This window comes from Siphateles boraxobius, unplaced genomic scaffold (assembly GCF_051911475.1).
Source record: "Siphateles boraxobius isolate OS27281-9 unplaced genomic scaffold, OSU_SipBor_1 104, whole genome shotgun sequence".
Taxonomy (NCBI): Eukaryota; Metazoa; Chordata; class Actinopteri; order Cypriniformes; family Leuciscidae; genus Siphateles; species Siphateles boraxobius.
The window spans coordinates 2,349,082-2,376,118 of record NW_027508705.1 but is presented as its reverse complement, the minus strand read 5'-3'; the positions used below and the strand labels follow the sequence as shown (position 1 = coordinate 2,376,118).

The 27,037-nt window shown below is 37.8% G+C and overlaps 1 protein-coding gene across 5 annotated transcripts in view; it reads left to right on the top strand.

The window, feature by feature from the left end:
- Window positions 1-24,630, top strand: part of dlk2 (delta-like 2 homolog (Drosophila)) — a 34,498-nt gene extending 9,868 nt beyond the window's left edge. For 3 of the 5 annotated variants that reach the window (XM_077247025.1, XM_077247023.1, XM_077247024.1), the window contains exons 2-6: window positions 5,065-5,147; window positions 20,421-20,502; window positions 20,619-20,749; window positions 20,825-20,969; window positions 23,055-24,630. In XM_077247025.1, the coding sequence (XP_077103140.1) occupies window positions 5,078-5,147; window positions 20,421-20,502; window positions 20,619-20,749; window positions 20,825-20,969; window positions 23,055-23,793 (1,167 nt within the window). In that variant the 5' untranslated portion in view covers window positions 5,065-5,077 and the 3' untranslated portion in view covers window positions 23,794-24,630. The remainder of the gene's footprint in view (window positions 1-5,064; window positions 5,148-20,420; window positions 20,503-20,618; window positions 20,750-20,824; window positions 20,970-23,054) is intronic. The other 2 variants (XM_077247027.1, XM_077247026.1) reach the window with 1 other exon arrangement.
- Window positions 24,631-27,037: the final 2,407 nt, after the last annotated feature.

The following is a 27,037-nucleotide window of genomic DNA, read 5'->3' as shown; positions in this document are numbered from 1 at the left end:
ACACGTCTATCACGGCAAAATCAGGACAACATAGTTGACTAAATATGACTTGATGAGCCACAGTATAAAATGCTGTTAAATTCACACCTGTGAGAACACATTCTATATTAAACTTCTATAATTCTATATTATGTTGCTTGCTTGGCAACAGTAAACAGCCTACAGTCGAAGTACTTGGAAGAAGAATTGTTCATTCTGATTATTATCGATAATAAATTTAAAGGAATAGTTGACTCAAAATAAATTTCTGCAAGTATTTGCTTAGCCCATGTCATGCCAAACGTGTATGCCGTTATTATTTCAATCAAACACTCAAGGAGAAATTCTGAAGAATCTGAGTTTCTTTCTATTCAACAAACCATTATTGTATTGTGACCAGACCAAAAAGTAGACCAGATCAGACCCTCCCTGCATGTCTCGAGTCTCATTCTCCATATATTCCCAATAGCATGCCATTTACTTTAAATGTTATGTTGTGTTAGGTTTCAACACACATGAGAAATATTAGGAGCAATGATGTCAAATCTGGCTGGTTTTGTAGTCAAAATGTAAAAGCTTTGTTGGGGTGGAAGTGAATAATGAGTTAAATGTCGGTCTGTTTCTCAAACAAATTTGCCATTTGACCTCAAAAGACTTGGAATATTACCTAAAAGTTGTATGGACTACGTTTTTGATACTTGTATTGTTTATTATTGTTGTTGTTATCATTACTGTTTTTGGAATGTTTTGAAGTGTGAAAAAGTGCCACTAAAAGATTCATAAAAAAAGTATATTTCATGTAAGAAAGAAAGTCATGAGCTGAGTAAATAATGGCAGATCTTTTTCTTCCCATTTTAAAAGCAGTTGTGCATTGTGCACCATGTTCAAGAACAGCACGCACTTACTTTAATCATGGTGACTCAAGGCCACACTTGGCTTATTGCTATTATTAACATCAATCAGAAAGAGAAAACACCTTCTTATCAGAGGAACACACTGGTCACATCTCAGTTGTTGTCAGATGCCTTTGTTTATTTAGTAGATGTTTCTGTTAACAACAAATGCTGTCAAAATGGTAATAAGAGCTTTGCCATAAAAAGCATATCCAATATTCCTCAAAATTGAATATTATGCAAACATGCACTCATTAAATATGCTAAATAATACAAATGCACTTTATGCATTTGACCTCACTTTATTTACCAGTGTCATTGCTGTTAACTTCAAATATCCACAAATCACATCCGTGTATAATTTTTATTGCTGAAATTCAAATGTTGAACATGTTTCTCCAAAGATGTTCTTATTATGAGGAGATAATAATTCATCTTGCTTCTTCACATCACGTTCAGTGTGAAAGGGCCTTCAGTTAAATCTATGTAATTTATAGTTAATTGCTCTGGATGATTCATTACATTTTGATAATTTGTGAAAGATGGACCTTAAAATTGATGACAATATCCCTCTAGGATAATGGGCAATGTGTCAAATGGCACAAAAGGATTCTGACTGTATTTTTCACATCTGATGTGACACATATTAATTAAACACGGCTGGAAATAGCACCTTCCACCTTCACAGAGTGAGATGCTCAGGAATTAAAGTCATGTTCAAATATAGCTTGCTTTCAATGCCAGCACATGAGACCGCCAGAAAGCATAAGCGATAATTGACGTGGAATCCCCAGCATCAAGGACTATAGATGGAGGCTTCCTATTGTGACATGCTGGAGAGCCTCCTATCATGGATACGGACCTATTCTCAGCTTTCACATTCAAAGCATTTCCCAAACTCATTCCCATTAGTGGTTGTGAAGAGCGCTTCATTAATCTACAACGGGAAACAACTGTAACGGTGCAGAGAGACGGCTGAAGCCGCCAGTTGCACAACTACAGATGGAGAAAACACAGAAGAGTCCAGCCACGGGCTCTTGGCTTTCCTAGAGCACTTACACTAAGGGTGCTTTCACATCTGTAGTTCGGTTCATTTGGTCCGGACTAAGGGCGAAAAATTATACTTTGTATCATTTTCAGGCGTTTTGGTTCCTTTTCACAGCACACTGATTGCTCTGGTCCGAATCAGATGATGAGTTGATGAAACAATCCAAAATGCAGTCACGTGACAACATCCACATCACTCGTTGGCCAGAGGGAACTGCACTTCGATTGGTCAGAATTAACGTGCGGGAAAATTCCAGAGCTCCCGGAAGTTAACAAAGAGGAGGAAAGTCCGGCAGACAGCTTTTTACTATGGAGAGACGGCTCCGTGGGCTGATTGTATTCCTGGTCAGAGTGTATTATATAGTTTGTTTACACCACTTTAGGCAAACAATAGCATTTGAGAATGAAGCGAGGATGCAGCTTGAAAATAATGTTAATATTTGAAATAACTCCACGTTTGTCCGCGAGCTGCCATGCTAGTGCAAACTGTCAACAAACATTAGTCCTTATCCCATAATGCACAGCGCAGCTGACTACGGCAGCCGGTTTAATCCAAAAACGCGCAGTTCTTTGGCAGTTGGGTCTGTTCGAGGTCGGATCACGTTCTCACCACAAACGAACCGCTCCAGAGTTCGCGTGAAAGCATACCGAGACCACCTCTTCGAGGAGCTCTCGGTACGCTTGTTTGTGTGATTGCTGCTTTCACACCTGCCCAAACGAACCGCACCAAGGGGGAAAACGAACTCTAGTGCAATTCAACCGAACTAAATGAGGCAGGTGTGAAAGCACCCTAAGTGTAACTTTGCTGATTTACAACCCACTTTCTATGGTTACAATGTTGGTAGGATTTGTAAATTAACAATGTTTGCTCGTTCTCCGTGTTATCTGGACCGAGAAATTCAAAACGCGTCACTCGGCAGACTTTTGTCAGCTCCAGGGCTTTCGTCAAAGCTACACAATGTACTGTACTTCCGCATTTTTTGTATCTCCGCCCACGGACAGTCGGATCGACATAGGGTTATTAACAGTTATTGTAAGAGTAGGTGTAACACTAGTTAAGGCTACAATTCTCACTATTAACTAGTTTATTAGCATGCATATTACTAGGATATTGGCTGTTTATTAGAGCTGCCTTTTTCTGCATGATCATATTCTTAATCCCTAATCCTACCCAATACCTAAACTTAACAACTACCTTACTACCTATTAATAAGCAGTAATTAGGAGTTTATTGAGGCAAAAGTCATAGTTAGAATTGGAGCCTAATCTAAAGTGTGACCAGAGGAGGTTTATCACTGAAAATTTGGCGTTTTGCATCGGGGGTTGGGAGGAACTGACAGAACGTTTGGCCTAAAACACAGCATTCGTGGACATCCGGTTTGAAATGTACAAACACAGGGCATTTTCATTTTCTGTCACGCCATTCTCTCATATTTATGACAATTAACCATGATTTTACTTCAAAGAATAAAAAAAAAAGTTCTATAAAATTAAAATTCTATATTAGCACTCAATTCAAGCTTGTAGAAATTAAAGCTTGAACTTATTTTACTTGGAATTGTTTGTTATGCTTTACAATGATTCTTTGAAAGTTATAAGTTATAATATTAAGTAAAACCTACGAAATGTTCTGATACTGGTGTTCCCATTATGCACTGGGGCATTAATAACAAATAAGGTTGCATGTTTCACTGTTTTTTAGTTTTATTTACACTGTTTTTTCATTGCTTTTATTGTTAGGTTTAGTAATTTGCGGTTTTGTGACGTATGTACTTCAAACAGACTACTGCAAAGTAAACTTCAAATGAGTAACCAGAAATGACTCAACAAACTCTAACTGGGCGAGTTAAATTTACTTATTCTCTTTGTTTGTGCATTTTACATAACTTAGTTAAGTAGATTTTACGTAATTCGATACATGAGTTTGCAATTTCATATGAGTGCAAAAGGATGCAAAAGAAAAAATATGTATATTTTACTCTTTTTTTCGTTTTGCTACAGTTCAACCATGTAGTAAAACTGTGGTTATACAAGTGGTAATCCCTCCGCCCAAAAAACATGGTTACTACACTTTTACTATAATAAAACCATGGTTCATTTTCACAAGGGATTGCAGCTTTTAGCCGCTGCCGACAACGCGCTGGATCCGTCACTGGAAACCGAAACTAACTGACTGTAATGGAAACCTTGTGTGTATTTGACAGTATAAGCGCAATAAGATTCGAAAGATAGCTTAGTCCAGTAGGCAGGCGCTGTTTGACAGGCTTTTAGTGCATGCGCTCAGGAAAGCTCAAGTTAGAACAGCGCATCAGCACGTGAATAATGACATGCAAATAATGAACTTTTGTGTCCCATTCCTCTGCGTTAACATTTGATGTGAATAACGTCGCGTTGTACAGTATGTTGAGACAGAGGCGCCAGAACAGTGCCTAATCGTCCACGATCAAAATCATGATATCGCACACTACAATACAAGTCGACACCATTATGACTAAAAGTTTTCTCAGAAGTATTTCCTACTAAAGCAAGGCGTATTTGACTCTGATCAAGCGTATCTATAGACTGCTGGGAGTGGCAACATGCCCAGTGCATTATGGGTGTTGAGCTAACCCTTCAACATTCAGTATTATTATCAGTTTGACTGCAACGACACCACCGGATGAGAACAATTATCCATTACAAGCTTGTTAATCTTAAACAGCACTGCTTAAGGAGGTGTGAAACAAAGTGCAGGCCCACATAGACACAAGAGCAACAAACAAACACAACACAGCAGCAAAGTTATGAACTGTGTAAATAGACAAAGGAGTGGTGCAGTATTGTTGTAAAATGTCCACCATAAAAGATTAACAAAGCGGTTTTAATAATGAAGCATAGAGATGAATTATTAAGCGTGTGTGTTGGCTGGTCCATGGTCAGGTGTTGCTCGGTGTTTGGAGAGTGAAAGCTCATGTTTGAGGTTATGTGTGTTATAGTTGGCCAACACACACGCATCCCTTGTTTTAGTGCTTCACATCTTTCTACTTTTTACTTTCTTACAATTTAGTAGGTATATATTCATAATATATGAACAGCAACGTTCATCGATGAATGAAGGCATGCTAATGTTTCACTCATGTTAATGTGTTGACTCTCATTGTTTCAGATCGCCCTGCACCATGAAACTCTCTGTAGTTCTTCTCCTCTCTGCTTGCTGTGTGCTGTTTAAACACAACTGTGAAGCTCAAGGTAAATCTATTTATTCCACCACCAAAATACATTACAAACACTGTACAAATTTAATTGTACTGTATATTCTTGATTGCTGCAGATTGACAGTTATTTTTACAGTAATACAAATGACAGCTGTTTATATACATTTCCTCACTAACAAAATAAGTATTATTTTATAACTGTTAAATTGCCTGTGAGAATTAATATCATTAAATTACAAGTTCCCAATTAAAACAACATCAACAATACTAGGACATTTCAGCCATTTTTAGATTTTTGTCAATGCATAGTAAACAATTTGTTTACGTTTTTTTATTAAATTTGAGTGAATGTGTATTAAGTTTCCTTTTGATTTCAGCATGTATGCTCACTAGATATTGATATCGACAATGTGGCACAATCTGCTTGTTTGCCAAGTTAAATCAAGTCTATTTTTTAAAATAATGTATGTTTTAAATCAGCTTTACAGAAAATCCTGATGTTAATGTTTACAATATCTTAATAGCCTATTTATTATTGCCTTATTTTCATTGCATTTAGCAGACTAGAACTGTATGATAATATATTTTACATTTTGCAATGATATACACAATCGAACAGTTGAGATTTGGTCTATATTATATATTGATTTACATCAGTGTACTGTATGCATGCGGATAAAGTTGGATGTTGTACTTGTATATCCAAATTTATGTATATAGCTGGGTGATAATACAGTTTAAGTTATGCAACGATAAAAACAATTAAGCAGTAGAGATTTGTTATATTTACAATATTTATAATTTGGTAACTTTAATTTAAGGTGACAGTTACACGTTACCACATGTTCTTACTATAGTAATAACAGTAAATTATGCATAATTACAAGTAACTAACTCTAACCATAACTCTATAGTAGGGATATGTAGTTAATTAATATTACTTACTCAAATAAGTACTAAGTACAATGTAACCAGTGTTGCTAGACGTACAATAATTATTGTATTAGCATGTCAACTCTGTATGTTTGCATGAAGAAAAAAGAGTTCCTGCCGCGGCGCTTAGGTCCGTTTTTCCCAAGCTGAGGTCAATAGTTTAGCCATAAAGTATTTTTCAGGTCGTGTCAAAAAGTTGTTGGTCTATAAATAGCTGTATTCTGTACGTTTGACTTGTGTGCGATAATTTTCTTCCAAATATGATAATTTTAAGCTTCTGGTACAATATTTGGACATTTCCAATGGCAACACTGAATGTAACTATGTCACCATAAAATAAAGTGTATCCTGTAATTATACTACACTATATAATATATACTACTTTAAAATATCCATTTAGTATGTGCAACAATGAAACTAGTTATATGACACTGGCAAAATATATGACAAGTTAAGACCAAAACACACATCCAACATAAGCAATTATAAAAGATAAAGTCGGAGCAAGTTAACTATGCATTTGCCATATGCAAATAAAGGATTGTCCATATAGGCTGTTAATTTCCTCAGTCAGTTCCTGCCAGCTGTGAAACATGCAACAGGATCCTGGCGAGTAGATTACATAAAACTCAGGGTCCGAGGCCTTTGATGGTTCTTTTGTGGCCCGACCCGACTCATGAGTTTTCAGCTGTGAAATTCCTGTCGGGTTAGAGAATGTGACAAATCTGAGTCTCAGTTGTTGGGCGCAAGAGTTTGAGTCTTACACACGTGTTGGGGGCAAAGGGCAATGCCCACAGTCCTTCCAGAGGAAATGTCACTTGTGCCCATTGGGCTGCCGTTGAAGATGAGGGGAAATCTGATCTGTGCATGTCTGTGAAGATGAATTATAGAGCGGGCCAGTGGGGCCAATGGGACCCCGAGGCCTGAGACTGTCAGTGGCTTTCAGCTGAGAGGCTCAAACCTGGAAACAAGCCACTGCAATGCAAAACTGATACAGGCCGACCGACGGCGCTTCAATGTGTGCCAGTGACTATTGCCACGACGTGAAATAAGAAATGGGAAATCATATCAGTTCCTGGCCCATGCTCAACAATATCAGTCGTGCCTGCTGAACATTTTACTGCAGCTTTGATGTTTTATATTATGGTGCATTGGTATTATTAAAGGAATAGTTATTTTTACAGGGTTATTATTACCAGTAATTAAAAATCTATTTAATTTTAAAAACAATTTTTTTTTATTGAAATACAGCAGAAAATAACTAAATATAAACATTACATGAAAAAAATATTGCATTGATAACTAACAACGAACAAAAACTAATTACAGATAATGACAAAAGCACACAACAAAATGACTAAAAATAAAACATGAAAATATAAAAAATTAAAGCTTATTCAAAAGGTCCAAGACACTTAACCAAAGGTTAAAAGGCCTGTATTATTGTTTTGGCTGGTCACAGGATATATATATATATATATATATATATATATATATATATATATATATATATATATATTACATACACACAACTTATCTTATTATAAATAAATAAATAAAAAATAGTATAGGCCGTTTTGTATCTCACATTTGAAGGCTTCTGGAAAACGCACACATATATAATAGTATATAAATAATTCTAAAAAACAGTGACCCAAAAATATTAATTCTATCATCCTTTACTTACCCTCATGTCATTTCCAAACCTGTATGACTTTTTGTGACAACACTTACTTTTAAAAACATCAACACTAGACTTCGAGGGGGAAAAAAATATTATTTTTGCTTCAAAAAAAGAGAAAAAGTCATACAGATTTGGAATGACATGAGGGTGAGGAACGATGACAGCCTTTTCTCACTATTTTCTATTCTAAACTATTCATTTTAAATGCATAGCGGAGAATTGTCTAGAGCCCAGCATTTATTATTTCCTTAAAATCAGATCCATTAAAACCAGACGTAAACATGGTTACTGGACATTACATCACACAACAAGAACGTGCCTGTGGCGACATTTCTGCAAAATTATATTACGTTGCTTCTTGTTCATTTCGTGGCGCTCAGATTAATGCTCTAAAATAACATACCACATGCACTAAACCTACCATTAACCTAACTGTTAACAAAAGCAAATGTCAAAAGTTACTAGTTTGCAAATGATGCACTATGGTACCAGTGTTTTTGAAGTCATATTAAAGTATTTTTCAAGGAACTGCAAGAAAATAAGTCTTTATTAATCGATATGCCCCGCAATCAGTTCAAGATGTTTATCACGTTGTTTCGTTTTTTACTGTCAGTAGTGTTAATGACTAACAAAAAGGTAGGTAGAGGCATGTTTTTCCAGTGAGCCTGTGTTGAATAACACTGGTGCTCCCGAGGCTCTCTAATAATCCGTCCTGGCTAAATGTTTTTCTAGCAGTGCAAACGGCTGAGTGGATTCTGAGTCTGAATGATCGTTGGGTTCACATGGATCTAGTTACCTATTCCTCAGCTCCTTCAGACACTGTCCGACCAGCTTTCTATTTCACTCCACCTGCTCCCCAATGAGATCTTAGATACACATGCGTACGCTTGGGGAGTGTATGTGGCCCGTTTGGGGTTTAAAACCAAAGGGAAACCCATACCTGCATGTTTCACTGGCACCAGGGCGCTGAGCACAGCCACGGGGGTTCAGGAGAGGGAATATAGGGTTTCATGCTAGGAATATATTTAGATCACTGTGGTTTTGGCATTCAGTGTTCCCACTCACTGTGGTTTCTGTTTGAGGACCCCCATGAGGTGAACCACAGAGACCGGAGGATGGAGACAGTCACACACCTGTCGCACTACTATCATAAAGCGCTCAACCCCATTGTTAACAACTGGAATGATCACTATGGCCTATTGGCAGATCATTCCTCCTTCTTCAGCATATATCAATCCCAGCTGAATCAGGACAAGACAGATCAAATCAGCAGGTGTTTGAGTGAATCTCAAGAACCCGTCCAGGTCATATTTCACCCTATTGTGAAGAGGACAATAGATTACTATTGTTCTTGCATTGTGATATCATTTTCATGACAGTTAAGGCCCCGATATACTCAGGGCAAAGCACTTTTCGTTCTTCGTTTTGGGGTAAAACCACTGATCTGTATAGTATAATGTAGTGTAGTTCTCTATGTAGATCAGTGAGTAAAACGAAGATCGAACATCTGCTGACAGTGACGGTTAGATGAATATGTAAATATGTGTCGTACTGCAAGCATTTTTTAAATAAAGCACAAGAAAAGGATCTGATCATAGCAATGTTTGCACAAGCTCTGCAATTCAACACTATAGTAAAGTCACGTCACGCTTATAGCACGTTATACAATACATTGCTTAAAATCAAGCAGTTTTACTGTATTACACATGAAAAACAGTGTCAGTGTCTCGTTTCATCATTTGCAACTTCATTTTCTACTATAAAGCAGCTCAGAGGAACTGCATAATTCAGATGGTCTTAATAACTCTAATAGTATAAAAAGTATTATGCATTCATTTCTTATGCAAAATACAAATCTTGACCTAATGTCAATGGTGAAAACCCAAAAGATCCACACATCTAAAAAGTTCTTATAAATAGGATTTTATTGATACCTTTTTTCCTGTTTTTTGGTTTTGGTTCCGCACTCGTATCTATCTGATATACGTATCTGTGGTCTTTCTTTCTTTCTTGTACAGTTTGTAAAAATTCACTAAATCAATTTGCTAAAATGAATCAGATTTTCAAATAAGAGATGATATTAGGAGATGGTGTTTGTTTATTGCCTCAGTTCTCTGAGCTGTACAGCTGCAGATTTAATGCATGTTTGACAGTGATGCAGCATTTTGTTACAATGCACCACTGTTTAATGGGGGGAAATGTGAGTTAGTAGCATCACTTCTTTTAGTTGTAAATATTAGCTGTCACATTTTTTGGAAAAATTACACTATAGCCTCCAGTTGTGACATGCATTTAAAAAAAAATATTTTCAGATTTATTGATGTACAGTATACTGTATCATTTTGAAACCATTGCGATCGCAAATATTTACACGCTACAGACCTGGATGCTTTTCTAAAAGGCTCCTGGAATTTGTACATCATGTAAGAGAAGGTTGTTTGCACCACATCTGTCTGTCAGCACTCTGAAATTCTCTGACTTTTATTTGCTGTCACACCCATACTCATTCTCTCTCTAAAACTGTTTATTGTGTATGATGTATTCAGTATTCAAACAACTCCCAGTCCTTGTTATCCGCTGCACGTTTTGAACACACTACCCATATTTATGCTCTAAAAACATGTGCATGGGACCGGTAATTTACAAAACATTAAAATGTCCAGTTTTCTGGTCATGATTAGAATGGTTGTACAGCTTTCTACTAACCCTACTTTTACTCTCTGTATATATTTTTAACGTTTATTTGTAATATTCCAAGAGGTTAATGTTAACAGTCATCAAGTACGAATAACATCAAAACGTTCTTCTAAGTACATTTAATTTCTCTCAACATCACGTGAATGCATATCAATTATAAATAGTGTTCTATAAATGTTATTTAAAGAATGTTTTATCTTAAGATTTACATCAACTTTACATAACATTGAAAGTTGTGGGAACGTTCCATGTTAGCTGGGTAGTAAATGCAGATAGCAAACTCACAACATACAGGAAGGAAAGAAAATAAGACAATTGCTTTAAGTGTGAATATTGAATTATGCACAGCAAACGTTCTGCTTTTCATGTTGCATATCTCCCATTTCTAAGCTTACCGCTCCTCACTTGCTCCCTAGCTCACAAGTGAGAGAAATCATCTTAGGGTTACTTATGTAACCTGGTTCCCAGCGAAGGGATCGAGATGGTGAGTCAGTTTCTGATGCTATGAGGAACCAGGTGTCTGAGACGCATGTAAGTTCAGGCTAATATCATTGGCCGACGCAGTGCGATGCCATCACGGGGAGCGACTGAAGCTATAAAATATGCAAACACTTCATCAGATTCAGTTTGTCTGAAGGAAGACACACAGGCATGCCCAAAAAATGGCAACGTGACGCGCCTTCTTGTTCCCTTTTTAGGGAACCGTATTACATACGTTACCCTAAGACATTCCCTTTCAAGGGAACTCTACTCCATGTCAGTTGCTGACACTATTGGGAGGTTAAAACGTTAATAAGACGTCAGCTAAGTCCATAGCACCACATCTACCATTGTATTTTATTTATTTCTCCAGGCAATCACTTGACCCATTAATACTAGCACATAGTATTCTATATATATTTATAATAAAAAAAACCACCTCGCTACATGTACTGTGCTAGACTAACTGGGACAGGTCACGGCACTTGCATATTGCTGCCCTGTTTGTTGCTTTGATTGCTTTTTGTCACGTTTAGTGTCTGTCTTCATGTTGTGTTTGCCTGTGGCACACACAGTTTGTCCATGTGTTTCATTGGCTGCGTTTACACTTGGCATTAACATGCGATCACCGTGATCCGATCAAGCAGATCGGATCATCAGCCAATCAGGACATTGTGCGTTTACATTTGTTAACATTAAGTAGCCTCTGTATCTGGATAACCGATCGGATTTCAATCGGAATTTAAAAAAAAAATTTTGAACGCAGGAATACTTCCAGAGTTGATCATACGAAAATAATTGGGTTGATCATGTTAAAGTCACATCGGGTTTAAGCTTATAGCGTGCAATGACTATATTGTCAGAAATGGGAGATTGATAAACATGCTGAAACAATAAAAACATTCAACATTTAAAACATAAAAAAAAATTCCAAACACTTGTCTTTTCAATGTGTATGTGGCCAACATCCGGATATAGGTCACATGTTAATGCCAAGTGTAAACGCAGCCATTGATGTTATCCCTGTCTGCTGTCTTGTTAATTAGTCATTATGAGTTAATTTGTCCCAGCTGTGTCTCATTTCCCTGATCTGTTCTGTGTGTTATGTTTGGTTGTTCTGTTCTTGTGTCTTGTTATCCAGTTTATGAGTGTTAGATTTTGTTTAAATTAGTGCTGTCAAACGATTAAAATATTTAATCGCGATTAATCGCATTGATGTCATAGTTAACTCGCAATTAATCGGAGATTTTTATCTATTGTAAATGTCCCTTGATTTCTTTTTGTCCCATTATTTTTTCTAATTTTAATGTGCTTCTCACTGTTATAACATAAAAGCAAGCAGCTACTGTGTGCATGGTTTGGCATGACTTAATAATTCCTAAAAAGTGGACATCAGTTCATCGCGATCTCACACATCCCTGTTATTTTCAATGAAGCTGACTGCACAATGAATCTTTCATACAATTTGTTTGTTATAATTAGAGGATTTGCCAGCATACAGAATTCAGCTCTGAACAAAAAGTCAGTTTTGAGCGGTGAGGGGAGTCAGCTCCACTAACTGGATATCTGTCGGAGAGCACAGCCCTGCATAGATCTTTTTACAATACAATGGAGACGGTGACAGATTCCTCAGGCCTAATAAAGAAGTCTACTTCTTTTTACTCTGCTTTGATACCCGCTGAAGGGTTAACAGGGTGGGAAAATGGGCCAATCCACAGTCTGGACAACATCAACATGCCTGGTCCATTTAAGTCCTAATAAAGACTGGAGAGGAAATGCCTTGAGTGTCAAGCTCAACTCAACAAATATTCATGAGGTGCATAGCTCTTCTTACAAACCCAACTGAAGAATTGGGGAGGGCAGCTGATGAGAGAGCTGGACGCATACTCACCGTACAGTAAGCTCCTGATCTGCATAAGAGAACATAACTGAGAGATTAGGGTAATAACTGGCTGTACCTCATAAGCCTCTAAGTAAACCTCCTTTTTTTTTGTTTCTTTAGAAGATTCATACTTCATAAGCACATCAGCTGCAGTTTAGTTGTTGCGGGTCAGAGATAACTGGGTAAAAAAATAAAAACGATACATCACACTCGAAAACCCAAATACATATGCATCAAGTATCTCACCCCAGAGAAGGTGAGAACAGAAAGTACTAAAAATGTTTTTTTCAGTATTAAAACTCTCCATCCACTCACCCAGTCTCACAGGGAGGGTGCATCACTCTTGTCCAGTCAGTTTCTTTCTATCTTTTTTTTATTGGACAGTAACATGATAAATCATAACCTCCTAAAACCTTCCTTCCCTTTTTTTTTTAAACAACCTTGTACTCCAACACCCTCCTGGAAAGAGAAAGATACAGGGTGCGAGCTACAATTTTTATCTGGCTCAACTTCCTGTTTTTCCTTCCAGTCTCTTCCCCCTACTTCCCCTCTTCAGGAACTCATTCCCGGAAATGGACCAGAAGGTTATCACTCTCCCTGATGCCTGACAGATTGAGCCACAAATGCCTCTCCATCACCACCATGGATCGGCTGATTGAACAAGCTGCCTGTTTAGTGGTGCTGAGGGCCAGATCTGTGACTATGTGCAGTTTAGCAACTGCCTCAGGAAATAGACCCTCATTCTGGTCCAGGTTCACCAGCCTGACCTGCCACCACATATAACTTGCCAACCAGCAGCCTAGATGTTGTCTGGCATGGCTTGGATGGTAAAGTGGGAGCTTTCAATGACGAAGATGTAATAAGGTCTAATAGCTCATCATATGCGGGGCTTTCATATGAGGGGAGTGTGTCAGACTTGGTTGTTATTCTGACACTGACTCCATTTCTAGCTCCTCTGAACAAGAAGCAAGCAAACTGCTCTCTTCTAACCCAGAATAAGCTGCTACAAGGGCTTCCGGGCCGGCGAGAGCTGCAAAGCTAGCCGGAGAAGCGAGGGAGACCACTTTAAGCTCCTTAGCTAGCTCCATCTGAGACCCCCATGCAGATGCAGGGCCGGAACCGTTGGGCCCAAAGGCTTGACTCCCATCACTCGTTTCAGAAGTTCACACTTACAAATTATCAGTTAGAGTAAAAAGTATATGTATTTGGTGTGCTGTCTGAAGGCAGGGCTCCAAGCTCTGAATTTGGCCCAAACCCAGAGTACTCCCCCGTATCTCCGGTTAGGATAGTAATCGTGTGAGGAGACGGGGTGGTGGAGGGATGCAGTCAAGGAACATAGGTGAGTCGGCTACTTATATATATAGGCTCCTCTAGTACTAATTGGATAGGCAATTTGAACATGTTACTCCCAAACTTTGTCAGTAAAACATCTTTATTAGAGAGCCAACTGGGAGAAGAGCTTTCCACAGAGAAAGTATCACAGTGAGCCCATCCACCCCCCTTGAGGTCTAAACGCGCATGCTTGGCTCCTAAGCAAATAACACAGAGCTTTTGTCCATTGCCAGAAGTAATAAAACATGGACACGGGGGGACAGATCTCTTAAATTGTTTGCTCACGATTTTTTCTTCACTCATATGACACAAAGACAAATTTTCACCTGCCTGAATGAGCTAACTCCTGATAAGCAACACGGTGAACCTGATTTCACCAAGTACAACATGTTTCTGGATCAACATCTTTGTTGATTCTGAAACAACATTCCAATCAACCAATCAGATTTGAGGTACAAGTTTACAGTTTATGTCAAGTTTAGTCATATAACCAGGGTTTGGTACTTCTACATCATTGTTATTCACATATAATTTCTCTTTGATTTTTGAAACAAGTTGTAGGTAGGGATAGGGTTAGAACTAGAGATTTGACGGTGACGATAATTTTAATATTTTAAACCGGTATTAATACCGGTATCAACGGCCGGGGCTTTTAAATCGCTAATTTGAAGGCAAAAGTAAAATGCGCTCGTCCGCACTGTCGTTTCAAAGAATAGTACAACAGTGAGCGCGCCAAGTATGCCTCGTCCGTTTTGGGAGGTGCGTGCGCGCGCTGCGGAGGCTCACGCTGCGGAGCCAGGCGAAAGTATAAACAAGGCTTAAATGGTGCGGAGCAGAGCGAGCGTTTTCAGTTCATTCCAATGGAAAAACGCTCGCTCTGCTCCGCAGAATCATCATTTAAGCCAGAACGCAGCTCTGTTCTGTTCGCTCCGCGCCCGTGCGCATTTTAGTTTCACTTTTCAAACTAGTGCCAATTTGGGGGTGGATTGTTTGAATAGTGAGTTCATTAGCCTATTATTCTTAATGAAAAACGCAACAACAAAACAGTACAGTGAAGAATTCGCTTGAATAGCCGCTTTTACATTTTACTTTGACACCAAATATTCTGGCGTCATTTTGTCAGTCAGCTCCTCACTCTCGTGATAAATGAAATCTGACTCCTGCTGCTGATCTGTGCTGCGACACTCATTCAGCTCACGATTTATTAAGCAGACACGTTCAGTTTTTAATTGTAGTGTCTGTTCTCTAACGGAACTAAATGATTTTATTACAAATAATAATAATAATAAATCAATATAATAATAATTATAATAATAAAATAATAATAATCAAACGACGGTGCGGTGGGCAAGTGTTGCTTCTGAACACCGGTAACACCGTCAACATCGGCTATCGTAGCAAGCCTAATTAGAACTAAATATTTGAACAGAAATGTTGTACCAGGATCAAATATGTTGATCCAGGAACATGTCTTGCATTCGGTAACGTTAGGGAGTTTTTAACTTATATGCTGTTTAATGTTTGATGATTGCGTTATTTTACATTTGCATAAGCAATCTTCTATCACTTGTTTCTGCTTCTCCTTCACCAATGTTTTGATCCGGAGATACAGTACTACTTCAGAAGATGCGTAATAGCGCCCCCTACCATATAACAGTGAAAACATGGATAGCCTGAAAATTCAGACTGAAGATGCGTAATAGCGCCCCCTACCATATAACAGTGAAAACATGGATAGCCTGAAAATTCAGACAATGGCGGGGAAAGTAGATCTGAAGTCAATTCCTATTTAGTCTAAAATTCAGATACTCAGAATTAGGAACATATCTGTGTGGCGAACAGGACGGCCGAGGGACATGAGAGAACGGCGCGAGGCCGGTGGTGCGATTGCGAATGAGCAGCACCTGTGAAGCACACCGGTCTCGCATCTCTCACGGAGGAGCGGAAGCATAAAGGAGGAGCGACGACGTTGATGATCGAGAGAGGAACAGGCCTGTATTTTAGTTGAGTTTTGGTTTTTGTATTTGTGTTTTATTTTAGCCAGCAGTCGTCCGCGAGGGGCTGCTGGCCGTTATGTATATTTTAGGTAAGCCAGCAGTCGTCCGCGAGGGGCTGCTGGCCGTTATGTATATTTTAGGTAAGCCAGCAGTCGTCCGCGAGGGGCTGCTGGCCGTTATGTATATTTTAGGTAAGCCAGCAGTCGTCCGCGAGGGGCTGCTGGCCGTTATGTATATTTTAGGTAAGCCAGCAGTCGTCCGCGAGGGGCTGCTGGCGGTATTTTAGTTTGGTTTGTTTAATTTTAATAAAGTTTATTTGAATGTTCGCCGGTTCCCGCCTCCTTCTTCCCTGAACATTGCTACAATCGGTTTTCTTTATAAATTCATATTTTCAAACCATGTAAGTTTATAAAAGATTATGTAAAACTATGTGGAAAAAAAATATTTAATAGGCTACTCAATCAAAAGAATAAACACACCTAAGAGCCAAGTATACTCAGAATACTTAATTATACTTTTAATTATATCTCGATCAAAAGATTGAGTACAAGTATAGGCCAAATATACTTATACATTTCTGTCAGTATAAGTCAAGTATACTTAAGTGCAATTTTAAGTATACTTCTGAAAAGTACATAAAAGCATATTTCTGAGAAGTACATTAAAAGTAGACTGAAAGTAGCCAATACTTTCTAATTTTTAGACTAAAAGAAGTATACTAATAGCACACTAAAAATAAACTTATTTTTCGTAAGTTTGCAGGGACCCTATTTATACTCTCGGGCACTCTGTTTATACTATTTATTCTGCGTTGGCCAATGATATTAGTGTGTGAAGTTACATGTGCCTCAGAAACCGGGTTCCGCGAGGACGTGTCTTCATAGTGTCAGCAACTTTAAAGGGAACCCACTCCAAAGCAAAATTTGTAGCCAGTTGTTCTTTCAAAATGTTTGGTTTATAATATCATGAATGTTTAAAATGAAAATAAACACTTCTTGTAACATTAGCCTCAACATTAGGCCTTTACATTCTGTTACAACCATAATGAAGAGATATCAGAGTATGAGGTTCATATCAGAGGTTATGTGTAAGGGTGGTCCTTCATGATTACCTTTTTCTAAAAATCGTTTGTTTTTGTATGATTAAATTAAATTTACGCAAAATCGCCCCCTTATTAAATAGTTAAGTGTTTCCGTGAGATCGGGTCGGCAAAATCATGCAAATTTGCTTCCTTTCCACACCAATTACATACCCTGGCAAAAGTGAAATTTAAATATTAGAAATTTTTCAAAAACATACTATTTTTCAGTTATATATAATATTAAATTATATTAAACAGTCCAAAAAAATTCTAAGCAAATTTGATTATTGACCTAGAAATAGGTCATCAGTAGCCAAGTCCCCCTGTAGCCAATAATTTTATCCCTTAAAAATAATTTTTGATCACCAAAATTACATTTTTGTTTTTTCCTTGGAAAAAAATCTTCATGCCCTAAAATAGTTTGAATGTAACTCTACAACCTTGCCTCATTTAGTAAACGTGATTCTATGAATATGTAAACGAGCCCCGCCTCCACTCACTCACAGCAGCTCAGAGATCCACTCGATCTCTCGAGAAACACCAGCGATTTCAAACCGCACCTTGTCTTCACTGCAGTTTTAAGGAGAAAATACTCCTAATACTTGAAGCATATTAAAAACACCACATAGACATATAAACAACATTAAAAACTTGATTTTCACCACAGGGGGACTTTAAATAATAATAATAATAATAATAAATCATTATTATTAATGTGCTCTTAGTTTTTTGGACCCTGCATGTGTGTGTGTGTGTGTGTGTGTGTGTGTGTGTGTGTGTGTGTGTGTGTGTGTGTGTACATGTTTTTGTGATTTTTGAAGACACAAATGTGTATAATGACATGGGTATTACACTGGTATTACAACTTGAACGTGATTTATGAGGACATTTCGTGAGTCCTCATATTTCAAATGGCTTTAAAAACATACTAAGCAGTGTTTTATTAAAAATGTAAAAATGCAGAATGTCTCCTGTGACGGGTAGGTTTAGGGATAGGGGCAGTGTAGGGGGATAGAATATACAGTTTGTCCCGTATAAAATCCATTATGCCTATGGAATGTCCTCACAAGGATAGCAAAACAAACCTGTGTGTGTGTGTGTGTGTGTGTGTGTGTGTGTGTGTGTGTGTGTGTGTGTGTGTGTGTGTGTGTGTGTGTGTGTGTGTGTGTGTGTAAATTACCTGCAAGCAAGAGGGACAAAATTACCATTCATCTCATTTAAAGCTGTAGAACAATTATTTTAAGAATTTTAAATGTTAAACTAATCCTTCAGCTGTCTATGTTTAAGAGATTACGCTTCATATTGTTGTTTGGTCTGCTCTGTTATCATCAGTTTGTACTTTTCAGCTGTTGCACTGATAGCACAGGAAAGCCAGGCACGCATTGTTCAAAGCTCTGTGTTTCCAGGAATATAGGCCTGATTACATGGAAAATGCTTCCCATTCCAGCAGCAGTCAATGAATATGAGCTTACACATGTATTGTGTCTGACATACCCGCTCTTATCCGAAATAGTCACACGATTAACTAAGAAGTTCTCATAAGCGTGCATGTGATTTGCATATTAATAATTGTTCAAAACTTCCTGGCTGTAGGGAATAATTCAGCATGTTTATTGTTTAGTGAAAGGACTATCCCTCTCTCAGGACATGTGATGTCAGAGGTGGTTTGAAGGCATGTAGGGGTTGGGCTCTGGGCGATGGTGAATTCTTGTGATGTTCGGGCAAAGCTCATACGGGCGGAGACATGAGCACATTCCTCTCCTCCCACCGCACACGCTCCCCTCGTGCCCATCACCACAGACACACGCGCCTGCTGGCCGTCCCCCAACACACACACACACACCCTGCACTAACAGCCACCGTAGTGCAAAGCCCAATACTGGATTAGCACAGGCAAGAATGCTAAATCACTCAGTCGAGATGGTGATGATGGAGATCAGGGGTGAATCACTTCCTGTACCATATCAAAAACATGATTATTAAGCCTTTAAAGTATACTGTCTCATATATGATACACAAATTTCTTAGGCCTATAAATTATCAACATGATCAAAACTTTCTGAAAAAACATGTCGTGTTTTTCAGTTATATATAATATTAACTTATAACAGGCGATCACAATCTACTACATGTCTCCTGCCCTATGTTTGATATTTTTATCGGAAAACAAAAAAAGTAACTTCCATATTGTTAGTAATATTTCACGTTGAACACTTACTGGACTTATTTTTTTCTTGTAGAAAAATTAAGCTAAAATGTGAGTCTCAAATATGATCTATCAGGCTTTTGAGGAACGTTTATTTGTTCATCTCACAATCCTCATTGTATTGGATTGCATTATGTTTCCCCCATTATAAAAACTACGGAGCTTTGATAATAAAATATTATAGCATATATAAATGCTTATATATATATATATATATATATATATATATATATATATATATATGAAGATATCTTACGATATCTTACGAAGATATATTATTGGGAGATATAGAGTGACAACTGACATTTACAGTATATGCAGTTTATGTAAGTGTCAACTGGACTGTTTTAAAGATCTCATTGATTTACATTACAAGCTATCAGAATTTCATCTCACTTTTTGACCATATGATTTTAAGCAACTGCACCGAAATGCATATTTTTGTAATTTTGTTTTGTACTTTTTTAATGAATTGTTTAGATGTAATATATTTTCATTTCAGTTTAGTTTAGCACTTCAGTTTATACTTGTACAGTATTTTAGCTGCCAAGGCAACATTTGCAATTTATTTTATTTAATTTTTTATAATCTAATATTTTATTTCAACTTAATTCAAGTTTACCCAGATTCCATTCCATTTCAAGTATAGTCTAACACAGTATACTGTACGTAATTTATAAAAAAAAGATACAGAGTGAGAAAAGAAAGTTAGTATTAATGGCATCACCTGATCCATTAACACTAACACTTTGTTTTCTCTTCTACTCCGTATCTATCTTTAAAAAAAATTACATATACTGTGTTAGACTGAAGGGTCACAGCACTTGCATATTGTTGTCCTGTTGTTAGTTTAATTGCATCTATTGCTCTCCTCGTTTGGATAAAAGCGTCTGCTAAATGATTAAATGATTAAATGTAAACAAAAAAGCGTTTTTCAATAGTTTTAGCCAACAAAAACTGCTGCATAGTAAGACCAATAAACATGTATGCTTCTCTTCCGTTTTATTTCCCTCAGTAGAAACATCAGCAACGCCCTCAGCCAGTAACTGCACGTGTGAACTTGGCCACGGAAAGTGTGCTGAGAACGGTGACTGCAGGTGAGTCGGTTCATGACTTTCAGGTGTCATGCTGGTACAGTATATTTGGCCTCACAGCTAGCTTTCGAAGACTGTAACCAGATGAACAGTATTTACCTCTCGTCTCGGTGTGACAGGTGTGACCCGGGGTGGGGTGGCCCGCGCTGTGACGACTGCGAGCGAATGCCCGGGTGTGTTCACGGCTCCTGTCATCAGCCCTGGCAGTGCACCTGCATGGACGGGTGGGGGGGGAGGTTCTGTGACAAAGGTGATTCATTATTCATGAGCGTAAGTGTTAAACGCATTAACAGACTGACATGACGACACCTACTTGTCTCCGCAGATATTTACGTGTGCTCTAGAGAACAGCCGTGTCAGAACGGGGCGACGTGCGTCCTGAGTGAGTCGGGGGATTACAACTGCTTATGTCCTGAAGGCTTTCATGGGCGGGACTGTGAACTGAAAACTGGGCCTTGCCAAAAGACAAAGTGAGTGTTTTTTTAATATATATATATATATATATTACACAGTCAAACTAAAATTTATTCAGACACCTTCAACATTACTCACATTATCATAGTTTATTTGCTATAGTTTAGAAAATGTTAATAAAATATGACAAGAACTCTCATATTTCACTGGTTTTGGCCATGCTTCTGTTAGACTGTCTCACAAATGAATTAGGTTGATTAGCTGTCAGCTGTTAAATTTAACTGCACAATTAGATAATACCAGTTCACGTCAACCAATTACCAAGCAATGCTTAACTTTGTTCAGTCTGAGATGTAAAACTTGCATTAGCAGTTAAAGAAAAAACACTTAAGCAAAACATGGTCAGGTCAAAGTGTCTGAATCATTTTTGGTCCAAGATTTGTATACATTTTACTGGCAGTCACTGTATGAAGAATTTAGGGGTATAATATATCACGGTTTACTTTATTTTGCTATCCTCACTTACATAAATTAACTATAGTGTCCTGCACCCACTAGCAAAACCATAATTAAATCAGGTGTCTGAATAATATTTGGTTTGACTGTTTATATGTATATAATATATATATATATATATATATATATATATATATATATATATATATATATATATATATCTGCATGCTCGTGTTTTCAGATACTCACCTGTTTGACATCACAAAGTTGCAGAAGAACAGAACAAGTCGTTTTTAGTAGGACTTTCAATTACAATGAACTCTTTTACGTGAGATCAGTGAATAGTGGATTGCTCATTCTATGACCCCTTTGAATAAACATTTTGTTAAACTGTGGTCCTTCATCTATTAGCACACAAGCCCAGACGCACTGGCTCGGGCAGAACAATAGCCTGGTCAATCTGCAGCCTCCAGAGTGCAATCATGTAATTCAATGGGCTCATTATTACTGGCCCTGTAGAGTCTGTAACACCGTCGCACTGCAGATCGGGCAACACACACTGACTGAGTGTGTTCCTGGGAAATGATGCTGCAGGAGTGGACCAGTTGCTGTTCTGTTCTAGAGACACCAAGGGCCTCATTTATAAAATGTTGCATAGAAACCGCCCTACATTTGATCTTACGATCATTTCGAAAATGGCTACAGAAAATTCTCAAAATTCAGAGAAAAACTTGCATAGGCTACACCTCTCTGACAGATGTGACATTTATAAATCGCAAATCATCTTGAAATTGTGCGCAGCTTATTGGTTTCAGATCCCTCCCTCGTAAACGCTGACTAATTCATGTAATTGACATATTAACTAGCATCAGTCAACGCCTAAATGTTTTACTTGAAAATTGCGAGCGGCAAGAATTGCTTAGATTTCCAAATACCTTCAGTTCTCGGACTCTCTGCCACGAGGAAAGTGTGTACGTCTGCTCAGACCCCGACACGGCACTGACTGAGCACTTTTCCACGTCAAAGACCGTTTTTAAAAATATGAACATCGGCGTTGATTTTATCGTGTGCACATTTAGTTAAAATCTGTGCATGTGCATGTTTTATAAATTTATTTTAAAAGAAATGTTTTATTGTATTTCAATTGTGCTCATGAATGATGTTGTGGGGACGTGTGCAATGTTTTTGTTGTCACCATGTTAAAGTTTAATATGCAGAGATAACTATAAGTAATACATGCATTGACTGATTCCCCTCAAAAGTATACATCCTGTGACTCTTAAGAAGTATCAACATATTTGCAGCTCAGTAAGCGAGTCTTTTTGATCACTGCTCCTGATTCAGAAGTGCTTTTGATTCACTACAAAAGAACTGGCTCACACTTTTTATTTACATTTATGTTTTTGACAGAAGTAACTATACAAATACCGGTTTGTGAAATCAAGCAGCATATAGGGCTGTTTTGTACAGCTGATAACTGGAAACGTATGACATCGGAAGCCATTCAACTTACAAATGTCCACGCCGCTCTTACGTTTTTTTTTTTTAATGAAAAATATTTTAAAGAATGTTTTGACTATAAATCGGTTCTCAGAAAACAATTGGTGACAATTTGAGTGCAGAAATCCCACACTTCACCTTTAAAACATTGTGACTGATATTTTCAACGCTGTTTATCACTTCAGGTCCCCATGCAAGAATGGCGGTCTCTGTGAGGATCTGGGTGGTTTCGCTCCAGAGCTGTCGTGTCGGTGCCTGGCCGGCTTCACCGGGCCGCGCTGCGAGACCAACATGGACGACTGCCTGATGCGCCCATGTCCCAATGGTGCCACCTGTGTGGATGGCGTGAACCGTTTTTCCTGCCTGTGCCCTGTGGGTTTCACCGGGCGTTTCTGCACCATCAACCTGGACGACTGCGCCGGCCAGCCCTGCCTCAACGGAGGACGCTGCGTAGATCGGGTCTCGGCCTTCTGGTGCTTCTGCCCTCCAGGTCACACCGGGAGAACATGCGAGATTCCCGTCTGGGAGTCGGGATCTCAAACAGCATCTCCGTTCAAGAGCGAAGAGAGCAAATCTGTTCCGGGAAATCATTCACGTTGGACAACTCCGAACAGGAACGAGAGACGCTCGTTTAAAATCTCAGTGGTGACCCAGCGTGGGGCAGATGGGCTGTCGGAGTCGCAGCTCGTCCTCCTGCTGGTGTTGGGGGGCATGACTTTAGCCGTGGTGGCAGTAACAGCTGGTCTGGTGCTGCGTGGACAGTGCCAGGACCGATCGGCTCGCTGCCAGTGTAGACCGGCTCCCGCTCACCACCGCCCGTTCCACCGGTGTCGAACTCACTCACTGCAACAGGAGTGCAAGATCAGTTTCCTCCAGCCTCCAGCCGAGCTCGAGAAGAAGAGGCTCAACACCGACATCATTTAGACACGGAGATCGTGCAGCTGCTCTGGCTGAAGTAAACCACCACTTCTGACCACTCACAAGATAACAATCCTGCTAGTGAACTGGTACTGAATAAAAGTACTGATGAATCTGAGAGTTGGCTGAATGCAGGTGGTTATTATACAGAGCCATTATAGGCCTATGTCACACTTCCTGCTTCGGGAACGCGGAGTAGAGATACAGAACTTCCGGTCAACAGTATTTCTCCATAAGGACTTAGATTATCTGCCATAATGTCTAAACCATCCGAGGTAGACTGACCACGAGCTATGAGGTTGTGAAACGAAGGTTTTTCCTCCTGTAGAAGCTATAAGTTCGTATGAAATCAACCTTGTTTTAAGAAAAACGTGTTTTATCCGCGATCGTATGAAAAAAAACTACACTACCCACAAATCCTAAGGGTAGCAGCAACGTCTGCTGATTGGTCCTACTCGCCGTTACCATAGAAACGTTTACCTTGCTGGCCATACAGCAGGCTACCCGCAGCTGTTGTTGTAGTGTACTGGTTGCTCTGCATCAGGACGTAGAGAGACATACCTCAGCTTTCAAGCTTTCCCACTTGAGAGTTTTCATTTACCAAACGAACCACGTCGCCAAATGTGACTTCAGGCAGGTCGCGGAGAGATTTGGTCCAGCGGTATCTATCGGACTCCGCCATTGTAAAAAGCTAACCGGAAGAGCCATATCCCTACTGAAAGACGAACTTCCGGTCTTCAATTCTTTCGTGACATAGGCCTATTACACAGATATAAAGAACCAATTAGTAGTTGTATTTTAATGATCAATGCCACAAGTGAGGGCTTGTAGTGATGAGGGAACATTAGGTCAATTAGAGTCAACATGAATTCAATAATGCTCTTACCTGGTCTTGGAACATTATTCCGAAGATAATGTACGGAGGCCCTAATGGGACAAAATATGAGATGGGACTAAAAAATAATTCAATGCTTTTGCTTTCTCTTGCAAAATGTTTGCGTTCCCCCGAGAAACTTTGCATGTGTCTATGAGAGCGAATTCAAAAAGTTTCTCGGGGGAACGCAAAACATTTGCATGAAGACGCGAAGCATTGCCAAATCATTTTTCCTCCAATCTCATATATTTTTTCTTCACCATGTCCCTTTAGGGGCTCCGTAGAAATGTTATATACATGTAATAACATATGTACTGTAACACATGTAATGTAATAATCCATAAATGTAATAACTTCCTCTGGAAAAGGTTTTGGCTGATCTCACCAGGCACTATTTTTGTTGGAACCGAGAAGTGTCTTAGTGCCATTCTGAGTCGATATTTCCTCTCCCAAAATGTTTTCTCTGAAAATTTCTCTGTATTTTTTTCGTCTTAATTTTTTCCCTCAATAAAAGCAACCAAATTGCTTGCTAGCTAACAGCATGCGGTACAAACCTTGGCAACCAGAAGCAGATTTTTTTTTTTACACAGAAAAAATTTACAATAAGGTTAGTTAACATGAAAATTCTTCTTTAAAAAAAATCATTTATTATTATATATATAAAAAAATCATTAATCTTAATATTTATTACAACAATTAGTAATACATTATTAAAGTCAATACGTATTATTATTAAAATCAATTGTATCTATTAATATTATTTAATGGATCTGAGCTAACATAAACAGTTGCATTTTTATCAACTAACGTTAGAAAAGATGAATAAATATTGTAACAAATGTATTGCTCATTGTTAATGTTAATTACTGCATTAACTAATGTTGAGTAATGGGACCTTATTGTAAAGTGTTAGCAAAAAAATTAAGAAAAAAATTGATAATTAAAGGGAAATAAAAAAAAATGTCATCTTGTTTCGGGGCTTTTGTAATTTTCAGAGACCATATTCAAAATCCAATCAGTGAAAACGGATCAAATTGAATCTCACCATATACTTTTCTCATTTAATATACTGTATGTCACATAATGAAGGTAAGGTGGATGCAGATGCTGTTTCATGTTGACTTTAAGGTACACACATCCTGGGAACTATTTGTTGATATGAGGTCTGTACTCAAAGAGTATACGGTAGCACTAATGAGCTGCATGTAAAATAAAGGGAAGCAGTAAACCACTCAAATATATCAAAACATCCGTCATGTGTTAAATTAGTGCTGTATGTGTAATATCTAGCCACATTACTAGAGAAGCTCTTTTCATTTCAGATGTATGTTTACACATTTTTGCCAAGTGTTCAAATCGTAAGAGTGAGTATATGCTACAATTTATTTTTGAGAATATGTTTGTTTTATGAATGTGTAAGTTCCCTTTAAGATTATTGTGATGCTATTTTAAGCAGTTTAGATAGTAATATCAGTTTTATGGGAATGATTTTTGTAATATAAAATGATACATAAACAACAGTATTCTTAAGTGCAAATATAATTTATTTATGTAATTTATTGGTGAAATGTATATTTGTTTTTTTATTGTAATGTGCATTTTTATACAAAACTGTGTGTATTAAAGTTTTTAACTGTGTAATAGTTGAACTCCATGTCTAAATCACTCTATTAAAACTATCTTTAAATACCAGGTGTCATGAATACGTGATCTTATCTATGCAATGTTCTTATCCATATCTAAGCTAAAAATTACAATTATTTTAATAATAGTCATTATAGTTAATAATTTGATTTATATATATAAAATTAATGTCCTTTTATAGGCTAATGTCCTAAAAAAAAGACAACAAGGACCCCTGGTGGACATTTCAAAAACTGATAAATGCACTACACAATATGACCAAAAGTCTGAATCTGTCTAGTTATTGGTACTTTACTTCATTTCGAATTTATGCAAAAGAACATCTGACAAGAAACTAAAATCAAGCAAACAAATCAAAATGACTCCAATAACACAATAAAACAAATTAATTAACAATAGTTACAGTCAAAGACTTTTTTTTTCTTACTCTTGTCAATGTCCATTACATATTCGAAAAGGAGTGGGAAGAAGAAAAAAACAAACGTATTTAATCCCTCCCCCTATCCTCAATTCAAAAGCTTACAATAATAAGTCGACCCACGTTCCATGTATTCATAAATCTACTTTGTTATACCCCAAAGCAACAAAAAAAAAGAAAATAATTCAAAAAAATAATATTAATTTTTTTTTCAATTATTTAAACAAGGAAAATAATAAATAAATAATATGGAAGAATAACCAGAAATATCAGTAGCTCAGAAAAAGAAATGACATAAAAATAATAATAACACA